The sequence below is a fragment of the Gallinula chloropus genome, assembly GCF_964237585.1.
Source record: "Gallinula chloropus genome assembly, chromosome: 2".
NCBI classification, from domain to species: domain Eukaryota; kingdom Metazoa; phylum Chordata; class Aves; order Gruiformes; family Rallidae; genus Gallinula; species Gallinula chloropus.
Window position 1 is genome coordinate 80,502,805 of NC_140086.1, and position 23,622 is coordinate 80,526,426.

General features: G+C 47.5%; 1 protein-coding gene across 1 annotated transcript in view; it reads right to left on the reverse strand.

Moving 5' to 3' along the window:
* Positions 1–14,593, reverse strand: part of MYO10 (myosin X) — a gene marked incomplete at its 5' end in the record, with an annotated part of 165,443 nt that extends 150,850 nt beyond the window's left edge. Inside the window, 2 exon segments of the mRNA XM_084280357.1 lie at positions 14,517–14,552; positions 14,555–14,593. Of these exon segments, the coding sequence (XP_084136483.1) occupies positions 14,517–14,552; positions 14,555–14,593 (75 nt within the window).
* Between the last annotated feature and the right edge of the window lie 9,029 nt (positions 14,594–23,622).

Consider the following 23,622-nt stretch of genomic DNA (forward strand, 5'->3'; position numbering starts at 1 on the left):
AGTTTGTACCAAGAACAGCAGCAGTTACATACGGGACCCGAGTCATTTTGACCAGCTACTGTTAAGTGGAGTTTTGGGGGTTTCCAGAGTACTGACAGGGACAGTTAGTGTTCAAAGAGTCATACACTGGTTTGGGTTGGAAGGTACCTTTAAAGTTCAACACCTACCCCACCCCCCATGGGAAGGGATATCTTTCCCTAGATGTTCATTAATTTTCCATGGCAAGCTTGGACTGTGGTGTGAAGGAAACTGAGTGACTTGTACCCAGCTAGAAGCCAAAACCACAAGTAACTTCAGAACATCCTTCATTTCAAACACATTACGACTCTTTTCTAATTGAGGTGGAACTGTGTGTCCCACATTTATCCTGGGATTATCATCAGCCTTGCTGAATCAAGGGCTGTTTACTAAGTAGAGCAACACCAGGAGATAAATCTCCATGGAAAAAAATTATACATCCCAGTATTATACAAGTCAAGGCACCAAATGTTAGAAACCCAGGCCTCATGCATCACTTTCTCCCACTGCTTGTTCTGGATTCGTTATCTTTAGCCATGACCACATTGCTTGGCTACAGGTGATCGAAACCCTAACACACTCCTGTGTCTTTAAACGTACCCACTGGCACGCCTTCCCTTTGCCACCAGCTTCCCCCTCCTGCCCTGCCAGGAGTCGCTATCACAGCCGCTTGTTTGGAAAGTGCCGATGTCTGACGATAAGAGAAGCAAAGCTCAAGGTCAGGAACAGTCTGCTGCTCACCTCTCTTCTCCACGGCTCCAAAGAGGCCATTGTAACAGCTCTCCGCTGCCAGAGAGCTACTGCGCAAAATACGGAGCCACAACAGGCAGGGTGGTCAAAACCAAACTTCTTCTGATTTGGGGTAAGCCCAAGAGCATTGCACCCCTATTCTTACTTTCCACAGGAGCCCAAGAAGTGTAACATACACAAACCCATGTGGTGTTTAAGGGGAAAGAGGAGCATAACAAGTGTCAATGCTTGGTCAGTTAAGGTGAAGACAGAAGAAATCCAGGTCTGAAGATGGGCATCATAGTTCTGCACCAGTGAAGTCAAAAGGAAGTCAATTATAAACTACTCATTAGCTATTCATGCAAGCCCCCAGGACCCTCACTTACATGTAAAAAGGTAGCTGCTTCTTTAAACAAAGACTTTTAACTACAAATGTCATTTGTGGGATGCAGTACAAGAAACTCAGGACCCAGACTGCACAAGGTACCTCTCTGGAAAGAGATTAATCCCAACCCTTGGAGGCTAGGAAGATCGGCCTCCCCTCCCAAGCTGCTCCCAAACACCACGGAGAGCCCCTAGGGTCTTCAGGGGAAGTCTCAGTGCTACTCCACTACACTGTCCCCATGCTGCTCACGATTACAGATACTGGTTTAAAACAAAATTCAGTGTTTTATCACAACTGTAAATGTAGTGGCAGAATAGAGACGCTGCCCTGCAGGGAACACACCTTACAAAAAGTGAAACGATTCATAAATCCATGACCTCACTTCAGGCTGGGGACAAACAGCTTTTGCCATTTATGCAAGTATACTTGAAGACCTTTCTTTGTGCAGAAATAGCTGCACTTGCAGCTATATTTAAAGCTATCTAAAAAATGGCAGGGCATGACATACCTTACTTTTTACCACAGGGTAGAGATGAAAAACTGGAACAACCTCTCTCTTTTATCCATCTGAGAGCCTAAATGAGCAACTCTTTATTTATAGCCACTAATGGTTACCACTTCTGAACTTATTTTTTCTTCTCAACAAGCTACCTTTCCAGCAGAGCATTTTGGCTTTCAGCAATTCAAACAGCACTTTTTTAATTTTTTTTTTTAACAGATCAGTTAATTCCAACAGAAAGAAGGAGCACAGATACACAAGCCAATTGCAATTTTTTTTTTTTTGCTTCTAAGTAATCCTGAAACAACTCATTGTCGTTTTCCTCCTTTAAAGACATTCCCCCCCAGCTAGCCCAAATCATTTACTTAAATTTAAGAAATGGAAAAAGAAGCACATGCAATATACAGCAATGTTAGGTAACTTCAGTATCAGCAAGGGACAACAGGTTAGATACAAAAAGAAGTCACAAATACCACCTTTAGATCTGTACCAACACAAAGCAGAAGGTAGTACTTTCCTCAGCCTGTCTCCTCTTCACTGGTACACAGGGAAAGGAACAATTGCACACAGCATTGCAGCTGGAATACAATACAATACCAGCTAGCTAAACAAACATACACACCCACAATAGAAGCATCATATGGGGAAGAACTGTTCATGAGGGCATGTAGCAATAGGACAAGGAATAATGGTTTTAAATGAGAAAAGGATAGGTTTAGGTTGGATATTAGCAAAAATTCTTCAATATGAGGGTGGTAGATCACTGCAACAGGCTGCCCAGAGATGTAGTGGAGGCCCCATCCCTGGAGATATCCAAGGTCAGGCTCGATGGGGCTCTGAGCAACTTAATCTAGCAAAGATGTCCATGCTTACTGCAGGGGTTTGGACTAGATGACCTTTAAAGGCCCCTTCCAACTTAACTCAGTCTCTGACTCTCTGATCTTATCCAGCCACAGCTTTGAGCTTATTGACGTGGCCTTTTCTTTCTCAAAGCACATACAAGGAGCATCCCAGCTTCCAGGTGATCTCTGACCCTTCCACGGATGAAGATGTAAAGAGCAGATTTCCCAATGGTCCCACTGAGGCTACAAGCAGCAGCCTCAGAGGTTAAAGCCATCTCTTGAAATTTCTGCCTCACATAGCAATTACAAAAGTCTGATAAAAATCAGCTGTCCCCTGAAGAACAGCAAGTGGCAGCACCGTGACTACTCTTCTGGAGAGAAGGAGCCACTCGCTGATTAATCTGGTACAGCGTCTGGAACAAAATTAGGGGAAAAGATGATCACATGACAAGAAGGAGGAAGAATTTTAGTGTCAATAAAACTAAAAAGGGCAATTTTTACTACAATAATATTGCCACCAACAGAGCAGTACTAAGAAATGCCAGAGGCCTATTTTTAGGCCTATTTTACCTTACTGCAGCTTTCTCAAGAATAAACACAGATTTCTCCAACAAGCCCATGTGAAACTATCCAGAAGTATGTCATTGCTCAACACCACCAAAACCACATTTTAAAAGACAACCCGAAAAAGCAAGCCTTCCCAAAATGTTGGCATTTATAACACCAGAGACCCCACCAGGAGAAAAAAAAAACACACACCCAAAACCTACAGCTAGGAGAACTCCAGCTGGCCTCGGGACTGCAACAGATTATTTTCCAACTTTGACAGGAGCTGCAAAGCCAAAAGCCTAATTTTTGCATTTTAAAGTAGTAGGTATCAGACATCGCCACCCTATCTGACAGGACTGCTTTGAGGAGCCATCCTGTCCTGCTATAAAGCATCTGCCCCTGCTCAGAGCCTGCTGCTAGCTCCCCTCCACTCCCCTGGGAGTGCCTCAGGTGATCCTCACAGCAACTCGCTCCATGATCTGCTGCTGCAGGTGTCCAGACCTTTGTTGCCTTGAGCCCTTTTCACCCTTCCAATTTAGACAGTGATTAACACACACACCCACTCTTCTTTCCTAATGAGAGATGACTCCCCATGTTCTGGGACAGCCGCACCTCACGCTGCCTACCAAAACCTCTGATGCCTTCCAGCAGAAAAAAACAAAAATCCCAGGAAAACAGCAAAGCTTTTATGGCCTCTCTGACTGCATAAAAAGACTGGGTGCTTTTTGAGCCAAATATCTGCAAACAATATAAAGGATTGTTTCTGTAAGCAGCACACAAGCTCAAGACATCAAAATTCAGGATGACAGCCTGTATTTGCCCAAGTTCAGAAGCACCTGGAAGTCAGTAAATGCTCAATCACTCACCAAAGGGAAAGGAACCCACAACTCAATGTTTTACCCTTTGCATTCAGTAAGGACTGCTAAGAACAAGCCCCTGAACCAAGCACCACTGGATGCTCACAAAAAAATGCACAGATTTGGGTACCACCTTCTGTCCCACACCAGCTACAGATGGCATCGTCACCTGAACTGCGTGGTATGAAGGCATTCTACTGAAATAGGTGTAACTAGAGAGTAAAAGTTGTATTCAACTCTTTAATGGCATTGTAATTAAGTTTATTCAAGGGCTTCTGTACAAAAAACCCAGGGAGTTTACTACTGCACCAGGGTTGTAGTCATTTACGGTACTGAATCATCAAATCAAAATGATGGCAGAAAGGGTGAGATAGAAACAGGAATTAGGAGTGGAGACTCTCAAAACTAACACAAAAGAGAGAATCGCCCTTTTGCTGCAAGCAGTGCAACTTTATGCCAAAATCCCATCTGCCATCTGTTAAAACTTCTTGGATTTGGCGTGCAAAATATTAGAAATGTAACTGGGAGGGAGGGGAGAAAGTGGACTGCTGTGCGAGTTATATTTTCTAGCTCAGATTTGCTGCATTTGTTTACTCCTTGAAAAAGCTTATCAAGTATCACACAGCAGAATCTGACTCTGGGAATACAACAACAAAGAGCTCACTTCATCAGACACTACTCGTGGTACATGGCCTGAAAAGCAGCAGGAAATGCCACCCTCCAAAGCCCCGCTGTAAACGTCGCTCTCATTTTCTTCCAGGGAAGATACTAACTGATGGCACACACCAAACAATCCTATCCATCCTACCCATCGCCAGAAAGCTGTAATGAGGAGATAAACCTTAATCACAAAACCACAGTCTATATTTAACAAGGGGAAGAGATCCAAGATGACAAGCAACAAAGCGAGAAGTCTGACCTACAGAATCGGCACCCACTCCTTGTCCCGAAGTGAACTTCAGCATCCTGCCAACTTGGCTCCTTTCTGAAGCAAATAAAAAAAATATATATACCCTAACCAAGATACACAGTTGGGTTTTGACCCACAAAAATGGTCAAGTTGGAATGATCTCCACTGCTTCTGTAAACCAGCCGGGTACACTAAACAAAGGGATTTGACGTTTCCTCAAGATAAACAACTTTGTAAGAAAAACAATCACATTCTCTTAGCAAATATATTTAACCTCATCCAAGTAAACATTTTTGTGGGACGCTAAACAGCAACTAAAATAGGACCAAGTAATCCATTTCCGATAATGCTATAAACGTCAATACTTTTTCAAAACAAGGAATAAACTTCTCTTATCTCCAGTCCCCAAAAGCAGGGACAGTTTGGATGAACACAAATGAGAAGCACGAGACCCTTTCCAGAGAAATCCTGCATTTCTGTTAGCAAGGCCACAAAGGAGGATAAGGGACACATGCTGTGCACATCATCAGAACCTGCTCTGCCAGGGCTCTGCCAGTAGCACCACTTTCACAGCTCCACGTTGTTCCTGAAACTACAGAAGTAATTTCTTTCCCAGACACTGGACGTTTTATCAAAACGAGTTTTCTAAAGCCTTTTAAAGGTTTGTAAGAGAAACAGGTAGAAAGATGGCCATGGGGTTTGAGGTGTTAACTTTGATGACAACTTTCAGAAATGACGACAACTTTCTGCTTTCTAATTCCAGCTGGAGTTAATGGCAGCTAGTGCTCATTGAAAGCTCAGGTCTCTACCTGGGGTTATGCTACAGGCACCAAAATCAATTCTGACACTGACTGTGATGGCAGGCTTGGGCAGCAGGGTGCCATTCTGCCAGTGTTACCACCTCCGTAAGTTAAGAATGTGTAAAACAACCCCAAAACCCCTCAGAGCTTTTAATGACTACTCCAGTATAGAGGCAGACGTTTCATAATGAAAAGCCCTTGTGTAGACTTACTGAAGGTGGGAACCTAGCTTTACCCCCAGGGGAGAAAGCAACAACCAAACATTCTGCTCTGATAAGGCATCCCTACCACATCGCACATTAGGGAATCTCCAAAACAAAACAGTGACTTGTATTATTAACACCCTCTCTCCTATCACTGACCTATAATAAAGGATTATGAATAGTCAGTTTCCCCAGAATATATTGAAAGAGGCAACACTAACACATCAAAGTTCACTTGGCCTTTTATTTCCCTGAGTCCTCCAACACAGCCACCCACCCTGTGCACGCCATCAGCCGGGATCACGTGTGAAGGCAGGAGCAGCTCAGCTCGGCTCCTCAAGCCTGACGCTGAGCTCCTCTCTCTTCCTTCCTCTTTCCCCCGTTTAGAACTAAACAAAAGCCAAATAACTTCACAGAAAGATTTAACCCATGGGTTAAAGATAATACCAATTTCCTCAATATTCACTCAAAAATCTCTAGGAACCTCACCGCAAGATAAAAATTCCATACTTTCAAAGAAAGGGAAGTCTGATGCCATAAACCAGGTGAAATGCCCCACTGAAATAATTTAAGAATTTTCTTAAGTGTATTAACATACAAAAATGGGAATACCATTCGACTCTGAAGTCTGGCAGGCTGCTGGACTATAGCACAGACTGATAACACCTATCCTCCAGGAGGATCTCCTTCACCATGCCATTAATCCTAGAAGGAATAAAGGGTAGTGCAGACTCACGCATCTACACTCTGCTCCATGCTGTGCTCCAACATGCTTATATTTACCCACTGGGTACAGGGCTACCGAGACCCAGGAGAAATCCAGTTTAGGACACATGGGATCTGAATTTTCAGTGCAAGTTCAGGAAACCATATGAGTGATCAATGCCATTCACTTTCCAAGACTTACTTCCACATACAAGGCTAAACAGCCAGGTTTCCCCCAAAGCCTTAAAAGGGATGGAGTGCTCTCTGGTTTTTTCGTTAGTGGCCATGGCTGCTCCTTCTCAGTGACAACTAAGCCTAGTTGCTCACTAGAAAGAATTACAAGATCTCATCCAGAAACTGTCTGTTAAAGCCCTCTACAGAAGAGTTCACACTAAATGGAAACATTAACCTTCATCTCTACAAACAAACACACACCATTCTCTCCCATGCTTCAAAACTGAAACAAAACAAGGCCTGTTCCTAGTAAGCTATCCAGCAAGGAAAAATGCGCATTAGCAAGTTCCTCCAATGACACTTGTGTTTGAGATCTCAATTAAAAACACCAAACAACCCTGCCCCCTAAACTTTCTACCAAATAAGAAAGCTTTTACAGGCTGGAGTGACAGTCACTTGGCCAGAAAAGGAAACAGCACCTAAATCGAGTGCAAGTATCAACATTTATCAGTAAAACTTTAAGCACAGTTGTTCACAGCTGAAACCACTCCGTAGCCTTCCCCAGTGGGTGTCTGGCCAATCTCCACATCCACAGAAGGACACCCTGCAGAGCAGCCACCAGACAACCCCCAACACAGCTCTGCACTGGCTGTCCAGCTGAGGACATCACAAACAAGCATAAACAATATTTGGATTGACCCGAGATTGAACACAGACTTTGCAGACACGAGCCTAGGAGCAGACAATATGTTCTTCCCCCAACATAGCCCTACTTTTGTGCAGGTACATTTAGAAATACTGGTAATCTTTACTTGTTCCTTCTGTCCTAACAAACCTTCCCCAGTATACTTTGCCAATATAATGGTTGCATTTTCCATATAACAACGTGGTCACTTCTTCAGTGTGGATACGATTTGCTTCACAAGGCAGATCTGAAGGATAGCTAATACCAGTTCCCATTCTGCATCCAAACTCTGAAAAGCCCTGCCTTTAAAATAATGGCGTGTTTGAGCTACTTAATGGACTTCTAACCAAAAGGATAATCCACTTAACTTTTCTTAATCAGGGCGTTGTCCAAAAGAGAGTTGCAAATTTCAGACATAAGGCATCTCAGAAAATCCCCAAATAAAGACAAAAACAGCAAGCCACTACATAAATTTTGAACCAATACTACCCAAAAGCCAGTAACTTGCCCTAAATTGTTGCCCGCATCACCAAGCTGTCCTCCTTCATGTCTCACTGATGGTTTAAAGTGTTACATAGTAATAAACGGAACCTCAGGAGAAATGAGAAGGTCTAAGCCACAACTCTCTCATACAAGCATCATGACTACCTGAAGCCATCATCAGTCTAGCAAGTTTTGAGGTCATATCCCAAAACTTGTAAAGTAGCCAACAAGTAGCGGCTTTAGGCTGGCAATTCTTCCCCTTTTTGCTCCCCTCCCCCTGCCTCTCCCCTCCTCCCCCCCCCCCCAAACTTCCCCCCAGCAAAAGTCTTAATTCACAAAGCCTTTTTCCCTCTTGTCCTTCTCCTGGGCTCCACCCAGAACTACTTCCCTGGCTCTGACCACAATTGGGGACTGTGATTCACTAAGGAAAAATACCAGCCCTGAGGCCAAAAAGGTTTGAGAGATCAAACCACCCAGAGGACAAGCTTCCCTCCCTAGCTGCACTGTGCACCAGGCATGCAAGGGATGGAGATGTTGTTCCCACCCCTCATGGGAGGCTGCAGCACCTTCCACTGGGTCTGCATCCACCCAAGAGACGCAAAAAGGCATTTTCCTTGCTAGAAGATCAAAAACAAAACCAAAAAAGACCCAAACAGGCATGGTAGGCATGGTATTCACTTGCTAGGTGTTTGGTCTAGGTTTGTTCTGCGCAGACATAGTGACACTATATAAATACACAGACATGCAAACCCAAACAAAGCCAAGGACAGACCAGTTTTCCTTCAGCTATCTTCTAAAGCCAAACAAACAGATTCAGGAGAAAATACTGCTCTCACCAAGCTGAAGCTGAAACCCAAGATTCAGCTAAAATCACCAAAGCAGAAGCACAACATGATACAACTAAGCCAATCTACCTCATGGTTGTGTTATGAATAAGGTGCCCCAAACTTCTCTTTCTATCTTTTGAGGCACACTGGGGCAACAAGAGCACTGAAAAGCTGCCGGGTTTCTCAGGCTGCTCACAGGACCCGCACATTGAAGTCTCCATATGACACAGCAAGCTCAAGTTCCCCTCCCTTTCTCCTTCCCTTTCTCCTGAGAAGTGGTCCTCTCCTGGTCCCACAGAATCCCAGAAAAAAAAAAGATAGAGTGTTTCTGATAAAAGCCCACAGTGGCCGCTCAACTTCAGTAAGTCGGGACTGACCATGTGTTCAAAGGCTTTTACCAGGCAGCAGGCTGAGAGACAGCTCCAAAAGAGCCAAAGAGGTTCACAATCTTCAGCATCACCCACACATGTAAAGAAGAAAATCTGGCTCGAGCAAAGTCATTTACACACAAAGCACTGACACAAACATAAACTTAGGGAAAAGACCAAAATAAAACCCAAACAACCCTTCCAGCGAGGTATCACCAGGAGATAAGGCATCAGCCAATACTCATGAGCATCCAAGATTTCTTTAAGGGTGGGGGTTTTCGCAGCTCTCCTTTGGTTGGAGCCTGACAGAACACACCTAAAAACCCAAGAGCAGACCCTGAACAATGTAAAGCCTCTACTGCCAATTTCAACAGTTACGTGTTTTGCAGCTTTAAGAGAATTTTTGTGTCACTTTACAGTATTCATGGTGCCAGCAGAGCTGCTAGGCTCTAGCCCAACGACCACGACCACGCTTCAGTTGCACAAATCCATCTTATGAAAGGCACATGTGAATTACACGTAGCAGGCAGTTACAATGATGTGCTACTGATGAGCAGAACGGGCTTTCCCAACTTACCTCCAAAAGCTGTCTTTTCTTTCCAATTTAGTAAGGTACTCCTGAGCCCCCTTGAAACATTTTCTACTCAAAACATAATGCTCCCTAATTAACCTAAAAATAGCTGTTGACAAGACAACCATAAGCTTTTTTAAAAACCTAAATCCAAGAAGGAGTCACGGCTCTGAAACTTCAGAAAACGCGGCCAACGTCAACAGCTGGGAGAGGCACCGTTCCTGCTTGACATGGCTTTGGCACTCAGAAGCCCCCTGACACGTAACCTTCACGCCATCGCTCAGAGGCTTTGCCTCACCGGTCTGAAATACAACTTTGCTGGTGTAAGCTACATGACTTACACCGACACTGCAAGCTGGAATATCAGACCCATGCTTGTGCTATCAGTAAAACACTTCTAAAGGAAAACTGGGAGACTTCCAAGACTGTCCCTACACACGTACATATACTGTGCCACACAGCACAGACAGAACCCACGTGTATCAATGTAGAAATTTATTAGCATCGCCAGATTTTCACTTTAAAGAGCAGGAACTTGGCCAAGGTCACCTGGTCGCAGAAGATGATGAACCTCTCAAAGGTCTCCATGAAGGACTCTGTGCTGGGAGGAAGTGATCTGCAAAATGCCAGAGCACAGCAGCACGAAGGAAAAGTTTGCCACAAGCCACATATCCCAAAGAAAGAGATTTCAGGCTCAGCAGATACCTCTTCTGACAGCTCCCTGAAGGTAAGTTCAAAGCCTCAGAATTAATTTTTGCCCCGTATCCAACCCACAGTGGGAGGTTCAGCACTTACTCCCTCAGGACACATGCTGCCAGCCTTGCCCTTTAAACAGGGTCCACAAGCAAATATGGACAACTGCAGAAGGCAAAAATGAAGGAAACCATTCTGAACATGAGGTACCAGCATTACTGCTAAAAATAAAAGCATGCTGCACACAGGGTATCTGCTGTGCCTCAAAGGAGGCTACCCAGCAGTTCCCAAGGAACCTGTGTGCATCATTAGAGAAGCATCAGTAGGACCTCTATGATGATGTTTCTGTAAAGCTCTCCTTCAGCATCATGTATGTAGGCATGCTAGACAAGCAGGCAGGAGGAACAGTTTTCTCCCTTCTGCTTCTTTCCAGCTGTGGAAATTCAGTGGGGAAGAATTCTTTGTCTTTTATGCTTAGCAGCAGTGAAACACAACCAATCCCTGCAGCTACTACTATGCAGGCTGTGCTGCAAGCTCCCCAGGAGCTCCCCTCCACCAGCTCAGATGGACAGTTTGGACTAGATGACCTCCATAAGTTCCCCCCAGCCTCAGCCACTCCTGACCCCAGCTGGGCCAGCAACAGCCACACTTCTCCTGTGACAAGGACAGTGACCATGGCTCAGTGCAATACACTGCGTGTACTGGGCAAAGTGACTCTTCACGTAAGAGGAGGAAGATGAATGTGACTTCTGCATCCACTTCCCCTGCTGCCCTTATACACACTGCTTGGGAACTACAGATGCTGAAGAGGCAGCCTGAGCTTCCCTCTCCTGCTTATTTTTTTTTTTTTTTTGGCAAAATTTCCTTGTGTTCCTTCTCATCTTGAAATGACCCCCTTCATTCCCTCATGGTGTATGTCCCCTTTCAGCAGGGGTGGATTCTCACTGGAAAAAAGCCTGACCCCAGCTACCACAGGAGACTGCTCCTCTGCAAGCACCCTAGTTGTTGGTAAAACATATGGGAACAATTTTTTTCAGGCTGTTTCGAGCAACACAGCCAAATGGCTCTACTGCACACATCCATACTTTTAATTCTGAGTATGGATCTCTGGGATTTCTACAGGTCTTATCACTTTATATATGAAAATACATCTATGTAGTCTACTGACAAAGTTGTGACTCCACCACAGGCCTTCCTTCAAACACCACAAGGCAGCAAAGGTTGATCAACAGCCTGGAAAAGTTTTCAGAAGTCTCAGAAAACACTCCTCCTCTGTACTTGGAAGGCAACTGTGGAATAATTTCAGTATCTTCCCCCAATAAAGGCATTTTGGGGAGTAAGTTCCAGGGACAAATCTTCTAGCCTAATTTGTTACTCAGAGCCTCTTCACCTCTTTTTTTTTTTCCTCTTTTTTAATTGGCTGAGTTAGAAAACTGGGACAGGGATGGAAACTGAGGCTCCTCTGGAGACAGGTATAATAACCACTTGTCATCCTGTAAGAATAACAGCTAAGAATGCTAAAAAAATAATAAAGGAAGGGAACTGGGCAGCAAGGTGGAGAGGTGAAGAAGCTGTTACATCATGGATGATGGCAACACCAGCTGATTGGCCCGAGCCTGGCATTCTCCCACACCTCACCTAGGGCGGCAGGTCCCAACAGGAGCGCCTAGCGCCTCCCCCGTGCGTTCCTGCACTCCAGCCAGATCTTGCCCAGTCGCCTCACTGTTGCAGTGAGCACCATCCTGCGCTAAGGGCAGGTTACAGTCAGCACCCAGCTATGGAAAAATACTGGAGAAATAGTAATTCTTCCTGTAACACCCCTTCGTTATACAGTATTTTTCTGCAACAGCTAGATTGAGGCCTCTCCTGACTCCAGTGCAGTGCACAGGGGCTTCCTGCTAATGCTGAAGAACAACCCTTATGAAATGCTGGTACAGATCCCTTTCACCTGCCAGCTTTTCTCCCAAAACATAATCCCATCAGCAGGCTTATGCTGCTGACAAACAACAGCAGAGGAGACCAGGCTTTTTACCTGTGCCTTTCACCCGGCTTCCCCTTTCTTCCACACACTACAGCTTATTTTAACGAGAACAATAATTCTCTCAGATAAGTCAGCAAATATTTTCATAAAGAGCAGCTGCAGGATGTCTGCCTCGCACAAATTAAATTACCCAGCTAGTGGCTCAATCCCGTGCCTTCAACAGACGTTTTTCTGTGGTAGCTGGGTCAGGCCCAGCGCATTTCTGCTATTGTGCCTCACGCTCCCTACATATGATTTACATGCGCCCCAGTGTGAGGGAAGGAAAATGTTTATACTTATGGGTGGGACTCTGGATGCAGATTAAAGTCAAGGTGTTATATTTACTGATCGTTTAAAGTAATATCAACACGTTGAAAGGGAGCAAGAGTTCTTAAGAAGGATCAAAGCGTGCATGCAGCAACCACAAGTTAACATAAATACATGCTGAAATACTAACACAGACTGGCAAAATTTACTTGCATTTTCCCAGGGGCAAGTAATTTTGGCTAATAAAGCAGTCAAAACCATTAAAACTCTTCTTCACCTTTATGTAGGGCACGCTACGGTACTTTGTGTCAGAGCGAGTGACTCCTCAGATTAATTTTGGCAAGGCGAGGCGAACACTGCCACATTGCTCACGGCTTGCAAGCTTTTGAAAAGCGAGGGCCACATCCTTCGGGGAGGGGAAGCAGAATGACTACTTAACTCAGACTTTTTTGAAAATTAATCCTGCGTTTCTTCCTTCTTATTGCACCCGATGGAACTTTTCTTGTCGGGCGGATGAAAAGCTAACAAGCAGCAAGGCGTATGACCTTCTTTGGGTCGACTAATTACTCTTGCGGGAAACAGATCACCTATTTTCCAACGGCAGCACCAGGAAAACAAGGGAAGCTGTTTCACGAGGGCAAAGGACGGTCTTGCAGCTTAATCACGGTCCCGTAAACCAGATGCCTGGCCTGTGTTTACAGCCCCGGTAGCACAACTGCTGCAGCGAAGGGGTGCGATAAAGCAGCCGCGCAGTGTCACCAGGAGCCACCATCCAGGCGCAGGCTCTGCCGGTGATCTACAAGCGTGACACACGCACACACAGAAGCCGCTGCGCTACTACCGGACACACTACCCTACATTCATAAGGCTGTGTCGACACTGGGCGGGCTGAACCCACTCGGCAAGATACCGGTGTACAAAATTCAGCCAACGTAAACCAGAAAGGGACCCAAGTTTTCGTTTCTAACATGTGCCCCCTGTAAGGAGCACAGCATCTTCCCTCTGGCTTCCTCACCCGGCGCGATGAAGTTGTCAAGATCCACAAGACAGCGTCGGAGCTCAAACCGCTCCCAAGGCTCAAGCCTCACTGCCCTGCACTTTATGTCGGGTCATTTTGTCTCTACCGAGCAGCCTGCACTTAATAAAGGGGTTTTTTTCCTGTAAAGACTGCGCCCCCCCCAGCAGCTCGGATCGGAAACCTGCATCACCTGAAGCCCCGTGTGCCCACGCAAGACGGCACAAGCGGCTTTCCCCGGGTTTCGCGCAGGGCACCACCGAGGAGGGAGCCCCCCCCACTCCTCCCCCCGAGACACGGCTTCTGAGGCTGCCACGCCGCTGGCTGCGCCCCTGCCCCAGGTGCAGGAAGGAGGGCAGGGACCCCGCAGCAGCCCCGCCGGAGCCCATGGCTGCCTCCTTCCCGCGGGGAGACCCCCGCCGCGGCGGGAGGTGCCGCCGGTGGGCGCGGGGCGGCGGCAGCGAGGGCTCAGACGGCGGGGAAGGCTGCGGTACCGGCGCCCCGGTCGCTGCCCGCTCTAGCAAGCCCCAGTCAGGGACGAGCGATTGGACCCGGAGGTTGGCCACGATGATCTCTCGAGGTCCCTTCCAACCCCTATGATTCTGCGATTGCAGCCCTCCGCCTCAGCCCGGCGGCCTCGAGTTCTGCCCGGTCACAGCCCGAAAGGCTGAGAATTTGGAAGGGAGGGGGGAAGAGACGGGAGCCGGCGCTCTCCCTTCCGCTCACGAAGCCCCGACCGAGCCCCGTGGGGGCTGCTCCTGCAAACCCGCTGCAAGACGAGGCGCTCGGGGGGAACACACGACACTTTCCGGGAGCCCCTCGCCGCTCCGCTGCCAGCTCCTGCCCCACAAAGCGAGCCCACGCTGGGGGAGAAGGAGGAAGGGGGGGAAGGAAGATCCCGCCGGCCCGCGCTCACCTCCGCCAAGAAGTTGTCCATGGTGGCCCCTGGGCCCGCCCGCGGGTGCGCAGCGCCGGGCCCCAGCCGCCCACCATGTGCCAACGCCTCCCGGCCCGGCTCGGCTCGGCTCCACCGAGCCGCCTCACCCGCCGCGCTGCTCCATCGCGCCCCAGCGCCGGCACCAGCCCGCAGCCTTTGTCCGCCCGCCCCCTCAGAGCCGCTCGCCCGGGCGGTCCCGGCAGCGCATGCCGCCGCTGGCAGCCGGGGGAGGGGGTAAGGAAGAGGAGGAGGAGGAGGAACAGAGGCTCCCGCCGCCACACGCTCCTGCCCCGCGTTCGGGGCCGTCCCGTCCCGTCCCAGCGGGGCAGGGGCAGAGGCGGAGCCGGGGCCACGCCGCTCCCTGCGCCGCGCCCCCGCCCCGCCCCACCCCGGCAGGAGCGCGGGCAGCGACCCCCGGGGCGTCCTCCCACCGCCCCGTCCCGCAGCGGCGCCGCGGGGGCCGTGGGGCGCGTTTGGGTCCGTGGGCTGCCCCGGGCCGCGGCGAGGCGGGGCGGCTGCTCGGGGGCACGGGATCCCGCGTCCAAACGCGGAGCCGGTGGAGAGAAGCGAGAGTCTTGGCCGCCGGTCTGCGAGTGTGCTCCACTCCCTCGCTTCGCCAGACAAAGCCGTGCCAAGCGCCGCCATCCAGCTAAAGTTACGGAGGAAGTTAACTGACTTTTAAAGCATCTATACCTGCGGGCTTCCCTTGCGTGCCACGAACTCGCATTTAAGCTTGTGGCAAATCCGTGTGCGTGCTGGTCTCGGCCGTACCTCGCTTGCTGAGCGCAGGGCGCAGCTGCCATTGCCCCGCGCCAGCAGAAGGGCGCTGATGAAAACGGCCTTGGGGCCACCTCTGCGGGATGCGTGGAGCTCGGTTCAGCAGGTCGCTCTGTATGTTTTCCTGCCCCCTGCGTGTCCGCACAGCAGCAATGCAGTGTTCACACAGCACCTATGCAGTGTCCACACAGCAGCTATGCAGTGTTCACACAGCACCTATGCAGTGTTCGCTCTCTGGCAGCATTTCTCGGTCGTCGTTCAGCTCTCTTGCCCTATGGTAAGCAACACTTCAGAGGAACAGGGCAGCGGAGAGCCAGATCTCACAGATAACGGGGCCTATTTCGCTCACGTTGCAGAAGGAAATGCACAAAAAGCAAGTTACAGCCCTAGAGAAAGTCAAGGCAGAATTCAGTCTTGTGGTTGCATGCTTGGTTGCATCTGGTCACAGGCTTCAGGGTGTGAGTAGCGATACGGGAGATCAGGATTAATGATGAGGGTGCGTTTAAAGTGTCGCAGGAGCTGACGTGTAGAGCACAAGAAGCCCAGCTAAACAAAAAGCCCAAACTCACCAGTTTAAGGATGCATACACTACACAAGGAAAAACATTCATTCCTCTCTGTAAAAGAAAAATTAAGTCTGAATGAAGAAGACAGCAGGTAAAAGAGGTTTGGCTTTACGATACGTTAATGTCCAGCCTGCTGGTCTTGGAGGTTCACACTGTGACATCCAGGTACACTGTGCCATCAACATTAGACTCGGGAGAAATAGGCACGAGAGGGACTTTGTATCCACTGGGTACCAGCTAGAGCCTACACCGGGGCTGTGTCTGCCCACCCCGCCAGGCAGAGGCAAGGTGGAGGGAAGCCTTCGTGAAGACATCAGCTGCCTTGGACATGGGGCAGACCAGCAGCTCCCCACAGCTCTCCTTACCGCTGTCAGCCACCTGGTCCTGGCAGCCAAAGTAGAAACAGATCCCACCTTGCTTGCAGCTCAACACAGAGTCACTGAGCAGCACCCCTGTTGCACTTGCCAATTTCAACCGAGAGACAACAGGTAGGACACCCTGCAACCTCCTGTGAGCTGCCAGGGGCATGGAGGGGGTCACTTCTCTTCCTAGCCTCCCCAGGTCTCTACACCCCGGGTTGTACCTTACTATGGTTGCTTCAAAACTCAAGGTTTGCCGAGGATTTCACCTGAACTCACCTGTCCATGCAGAACTAACTTGCAGTGAAGTTAGCCTAGATAGTTACTCCACTGTAGATTATACGGTATAGATCCCAGTGTGGAAGCTCTGTGACTCTTCCAAACTACCGTGCTTCCAAAGTTACTCAAGAGAGCGCTGGGGTTTTTCCACAACCACTCTGCCAGAAAGCTTCCCCACTCAGACAAGCCCAAATTTGGGGAAGGCTGAGTCAGATCAGAGGTATTTATTAAGTTATTTTGACTCCTGATTGAGTACTTTGACACCATGCTATTGGAATGTAATGCGCGTGTCTGGCTACTGTATTGCGCATAGCCAGGTCTAGGAAGCACAACAACCTAGGAATTCATGAAAATGCTTGAGTCCATCATCTAATAAAAGCAGCCTGTGTCTTTTTAAATGGGAATTTCAGCAAATTACAAGAAAACATTACCAATAGAGTAGGACCAGATTTATGCAGGCTAAAAATACATTGCAGAAAGAATGACTATTCTCTTGTGGTGTGGATGTATTGCAAAAGACTGTAAAACTCTTAAGACTTCTCTGAGGATTGAGAACAACTGCAAAGAAGAGGGATTTGGGGAGCAGAGGGGAAGGGAAAAGCAGTTTGTACGGTCACTCCAACAAGCTTCCTCCTTTTCTCCTTCTTTGTCTTCCCATGTCAGTCCCACTCACAGCTTGTAAGCACTAGCATCTGTGTTTCATAGGAAGGGGGTTTTGAAACACGGCGTTTCCTTTTCCCGCTCTGAAAATGACCCCAAACTAGTTTCTTACTCATTTTATGCAATTGTTTTGGAATTTGGAAAACCCCACAGATATGCTGTACAAAGCTCTGCACATCTATGAACATCTGCGGACTTGGCCAGTTCTGCACAACTCCAATTTTCTTTTAATCGGTAGAAATTCCTTTGCTGATTGTGTGCCTAAGGTAAATTACTTGCTTTTGAAGCTGCTCACATGCGTGCTGGCTCAGTTTTCAGCCTGGGTGAGGACCAGGAAAAGACCAAAGGCTCAGTTCCACCTCTCTGATGAGACACTTCCTTGCTGGCCATAAAGGACCTGGTGGTTGGTGGTGAGTTGGCTGGTCAGCGTCCCCTCTCCCCCCACCTCTCTCTTGCTCCATGCAGTTCAGCTTTGGCGTCTGCTAGATTGGCTTTACTCTCAGCTGGTCTGTCACATCATTGTAATATTCCTCACTTAAATTCACTGCATTACGTGGATCAGGTCACATCTTCACCCAGCTTTCCTGACCTTTCTTCCCTCTACCAGTAATTGCTAAAGTCCGTATTTGACCAAAATGCTTGAAAAAAGACAGGCATCTCTTCCTTTCTTAGCTCCAAAGTCATCCTAGCAGCTGCAACTTTCAACAGACTCTGGACTTTTAAAACAGATTTTAACCACTCCCATCTCTGTCAACAACTGGAAATCCCTCATAGCTTGTAGCTCCTTCCACTTCTGCTCTGGGGGCAAAAACGATTTACTGACTGAAGCCCAGTTATTTATAAATTCTGTGTTTCACCTGAACTGTGTTTCTTCACAGGGAATTTCCACAGACCAGATTTGTAGGACCTTTTTTTAAAGATTTACTGCACCTCATTTAGTACAAAGTTCATAGGCTTGATTGCATCCCAATGAACCATTAACTCATTCAGTACCTCAAGCACGCTTGCTCAAATTCCAGATGTCCATTTTTAAAAGCAATGTTCCCCCCATTCTCATATACTAAAACTATCAGGGCACTGCAGGCTCCTTTTAGTGGGACCATGGGGGCTCCCCCAGCAAGGAGCAGGGTAGCAGGAGAGGACTGGTCCATGGGTGGAGAAGCAGCGGTTTGGGGGCGGGCAGGGATAGTCAGGGCTGGTGGTGCCCTCAGGCACAGTTAACAGTGTTTGAAACCAGACAAGTTGTGCTATTGCAAGTTCCTGTCTTTATCACATTTTACTTTAATGATGGCACTTTCTGTATGTTTCAGAAATCCTGCTCCCTGTTCAGTAAGGAAACATTCAATTGCCCCAACCTGCAGCAAGTTCCTGGAATGCACTGATGGTAACTCCAAGTGACAAAGGAGCCAATGAGGAAAGATGCCATGCTGGACCTTGTTCTCACCAATAAGGAGGGACTGTTGGGGGATATGATGCTCAAGGGCAGCCTTGGCTGCAGTGACCACAAAATGGTGGAGTTAGAGATTCTTAGGGCAGCAAGGAAGACAAGCTCACTACCCTGGACTTCAGGAGAGCAGAGTTTGGCCTCTTCAGGGACCTGCTTGGTAGAGTCCCATGGGACAAAGCCCTGGGGGGAAGAAGGGCCAAGAAAGCTGGTTAGTATTTAAGTATCACATCCTTCAAGCTCAGGAGCAATGCATCCCAGCACAAGTACAGGCTGAGTGGAGAATGGATTGAGAGCAGCCCTCAGGAGAAGGACTTGGAGGTGTTAATGGATTAAAAGCTCAACATGAGCCAGCAGTGCACGCTTGCAGCCCAGAAAGCCAACTATATCCTAGGCTGCATCTAAAGCAGTGTGACCAGCAGGTCAAGCCAGGTGATTCTGCCCCTCTACTCTGCTCCGCTCTGCTCCGGTGACCACCCACCTGGAGTACTGCACCCAGCTCTGGGGTCCTCAGTAGAAGAAAGATATTAAGCTGCTGGAGCAAATCCAGAGGAGGACCACAAAGATTATCAGGGGGCTGGAACACCTCTCTTTCCTATGAAGACAAGATGAGAGATTTGGGCTTGTTCGCTCCAAGGATACCTTATTACAGCCTGCCATTACCTGAAGGGGGACTACTGGGAAGATGAAGAGAGACTCTGTATCAGAGAGTATAGTGATAGGAAAAGGGGTAGTGGCTGAAGGAGGGTAGGGAAGAAATTCTTTCCTGTGAGGGCAGTGAGGCCCTGGCACAGGCTGCCCAGAGAAGCTGTGGCTGCCCCCTCCCTGGCAGTGTCCAAGGCCAGGTAGGATGGGGCTTTGGGCAACCTGGTCTAGCAGAGGGTGACCCTGCCCATGGCAGGGGGGCTGGATCTCGATGGTCTTTCAGGTTCCTTCCAACCCAAATGAGTCTGTCATTCTAGATTTCATTCCAACCATAATACAAAATCTGTGAGGGGCATCTTTATGTAAAAAACTTTATATTCTATGATTTTTTGAAAGGTTGATGAGTCTGCATTACATACATGTGATGCTTTGTTCTTGTCTGGTTTACCTTTATCTTTTAGGTACCATTTTTCCACAGTGGTATCACTGAACCAGCTTTTACATACCTGACAGTTTATTGCATTTTGTGGTTTCCCTCTGCATCACCCTTTGGAGGAACTTTCCTTTCCCTATTGTCTGCAGTGCTACAAAAGTAGTTGGGTAGTAGACTGTTTTTCAGTCAAATAATTAAATTATATATTCAATTAATTCAGACTTATTAATTAAAAGGAGCATAAAGTTCTTTTCTCACCAAAATCAGGCAGTGGGTTTCATTTCTTACAGCTCAAGACCTCATTTCACCCATTACTATCTGTAGTATTTGCTCTCAGGTTTTTCCCCTTGGGGTCTTTGTCCATGGCATACTTCGTTTTTGGAGTGGCTTTGCATATGGTCTACATTTCTGTTAAGAATTCTGTTTTCTTTAAATTTACTCATCCAAAAGCAAATTTTAATCAATTGTGTTTATTCTCTGGGGCTGCTGTTGCACTTGTGAACTCATCAGGCTGCAGCTAACTAACTTTAGGTAGGCAAGATGTTTGGCATTACCAGTTTCCAACAAAACCTCAGATGTGAAGCGCAGGGCATCATTGGAGAAGCAGATATTTCTGTAGTGGGTGCAAGTGTACAGCAGAGCACTGGCACAGAGCACAGTTTGCCACCACGCACGTTTTGAGGGATACAGTGAAAGAAGAGAGCGCTCCAGCCAAAATCGTCACGTTCTGCGCAGAGCAAAAACCCCAGATTCCTCACATTCTTGTCCATCCTGACTCCTTCACTCGGGTTTCAAAGGCAGTTCCAGCTCATGGTCCTAGCTGTCAAAATAATTAACAGATTCCCATCAAACGAATACCCAACATTAGGGCTGGACAGCCTTCCTCTTTTTCTAAACCCAGCTTGTCATGAGCCAGCTGTCCCTGTGTGCTGTATGGGGAGCTGAGTGTCTGCTAGCAGTTGTGAACCCAGATATGAGGTCCTTCAGCGTTAGCCCCCATTATGCTGAGCTACGTCTCCCCAGGATGAACCCATCCCTTAAGCGTGACAAGCAGGGGATCAAATGAATTATTCATGATCACAGATGAACTTTAGTTATTAACATCCTGGAGTAATAAATAAATAAAAAGTTAAGAGCTGGCAGACTTTTGTAACAGCTTCCTTTATAGCTACTGTAACGTGAAGTCGTTTTGACGTTTTCTTTTTATGTAAACAAACTCCCTATAGGAATGAAGAAAAAAAGCTGGGAGACATTTTCTTGGCTGCTTCAGTCTCCCTCTCTCTTCTGGATCCCAAGAGCTCCTTCCCTCACTTTGACCTCCTTACACCCTAATTCCCTTGATTGCGGACTCAGGGCAAGTACCTTTTATGGAGTCCCAGATGAGAAAAAAAAAACCAGCTGTAGAAGTCCTACACAATAATCACAGACACTGTGGATGAGATACCTCCTGTGCTGCTGGGCTGACCACATATCCAAAACAGCAGGCACATTTCTTGCTTGGGATGTACAGATCCAAAACCGTTATCATGGAGCTGGATTGCCATACAGCGGTGCGCTGAACCCTATCAGCTTGGGATCTAGCGAAGGGACCTGTTATAGTTTCCAACCAGAAACTCTGCCTGGGAGATTCTAAGTTTTATTTTCCACTTAGAAAATGATCTCTATTATAATTTTTTTTCCCCCTCAATGACATGAAGCCACCTCTTGATTTCACAGCTGGCAGGACACATGAAGGTGGACAGCTTTCTAACTCCCCATACTTCTACCCATTTCCTGAATTCTACTCCACCTCAAGTCACTGTCTCTGCAGAGCCTTGGTCTCCCTTTCTTGGTGTTCTTAGGCTGCCTTCTTCGCACAGTTCCTCATCCTATGAAGCAACCTGCTTCCTTCTCAGCCCACCAGGCAGCATCACTGTTCGTGGTGGCAGGCTATTCCCAATGTGTGGCTTCTGTCACCCTTGGCTGTCTGAGCCCCGTTGGCCCTTTGTCTCATTTAAGGTCGCTGCTGCTACAACTCTCAATCCCACTCTTCCTCTCTTGCAGTCTTACTTGCAGCCTACTCACTTTAAATCTGTGTTTCAGCTTGGAATATAGTTTCTTGGAGAAGACAGCAACAGAGAAAGCTGTGTGTACAAGTGCATCTGCTTATCACATAAAGATATCCGCTGAAAGAGAAACAGACAAGAGCTCTCAAAAAGCTCATAATTCGTTGAGAGAGAAAGATGGTGGGAAAGCACAAGGAAAACGCTAAAAAGAAATGAGAGCCTTTTGCATCTTCTTCTGAATCAGACTGTGGGTACGTTTCCCTTGTCTTCACCCAGGAAGCCTGTTTGAAGACATCTGCTTAAAGGCAATTTACAGTTGCAAACCCTGCAGCCGCAGTTTCATTCATGTAGTTAGACCTGTTGTCATGGTTTAACCTGGCAGGCAGCTAAAACAGCCACACAGCCATTTGCTCACTCTTCCTTCCCCTGTGGGATGGGGGTGACAATCAAAAAGAAAAAGAAAAGAAAAAGGTAATATAATAGTAATAATAGTCATTATTATTTTAATTTATTATTATTATCTGACCTATTAAACTGTCTTTATCTCAAGAGTTGAAAATAAAATTATTGTTATTGTTGTTATTATTATTGCTGTTATTATTATTATTACTATTACTATTATTACAATATTTAAAAACCAGAGATGCACAGCACAATTGCTCACCGCCCAGAGCCAATGCTCAGCTAGTTCCCAAGCCACACAACCTCCCAGTTATAAACAAAGCATGACGTCATAGGGTATGGAATTCCCTCTTTGTCCAGCATGGGTCATTTGTCCTGGTTGTGTCCCCTCCCAGCTTCCTGGGTGCTCTCTGCCTTCTCGTTAGCAGTTAGCAGGCGCAGTGTGAGAAGCTGACAAGTCCCTGATTGCTTCGTAGCAACTAAAACATCGGTGTGTTATCAATGTTGTTCTCACCTTACATCCCAAACACAACACTGCACCAGCTGCTAGGGAGAAAATTAACTATCCCAGCTGAAACCAGGACACCTGTGCAGAACATTTTTACCCCACTCTGAAGGTCACCACCCCCAGAGCAGAGCCCAGCCAGGGAACCTGCGAGGGGACCTTCTGCTGCCTCAGTGCTGCGTAAGCCAGGTTAGTTCAAAACACTTCCCCTAGCAATTTAAACCAGGTCATCCTCCTTTCCACTGAGACAAACAAGGCACAGTCACACTTTCCTTGCCACCGGCAGTGCTATGGAAGGACAGAGCTTCAGCAGAAGGGCAGCAAAGGCCTGTGAGGGCTGGTCACATCGTCAGCCACCGCAGCTGCTCCGTCAGCAAGTATATAAATGAAAGGCCGCCTTCCCGCCTGTGGTGTCAGGCCAGAGTAACCAACGTCCGTGCTCTATCCCCACGGTTTATCGCTCCCTCGGCCGCGATATGTGCACAGGGTAGAGCCTACCTTAGCACGGCAGCTTTGCACCTCGGGGGCCTCCCACCTCTCCCGGTGGGGAGTGGGGCCGGAGCAGGCAAACCGCATGCCCTCTCTAGCAAGTTAAGCTAAAAGATCGGCTTTGGACCAGCTAAAGGGTGTTCGGGACACTGGGTCAGGTTAGTGCTAGTCTGAAACACGGCCTCCTGAAGTGAACTTCAGGATAAAGGTTCCCCAGCATGACGTTTCACTCTATGGATCACAGGATCACAGAATTGTAGGGGTTGGAAGGGACCTCAAGAGATCATCGAGTCCAACCCCCCAAATACGATACGCTCCTATTTCCCGGTGCTATTTGCTTGTGTAGCATAGCTGCTACGTCTCCACAGGTCAGCACAGAAAATGGGATGGGGGCACTGATACAAACTTTTTCTTCTAGTTTGAGTTCTGCTTTAGGTTCTGTTCTCTAACAAAAACTTGGATGGAAACAAATTTTGATTCTG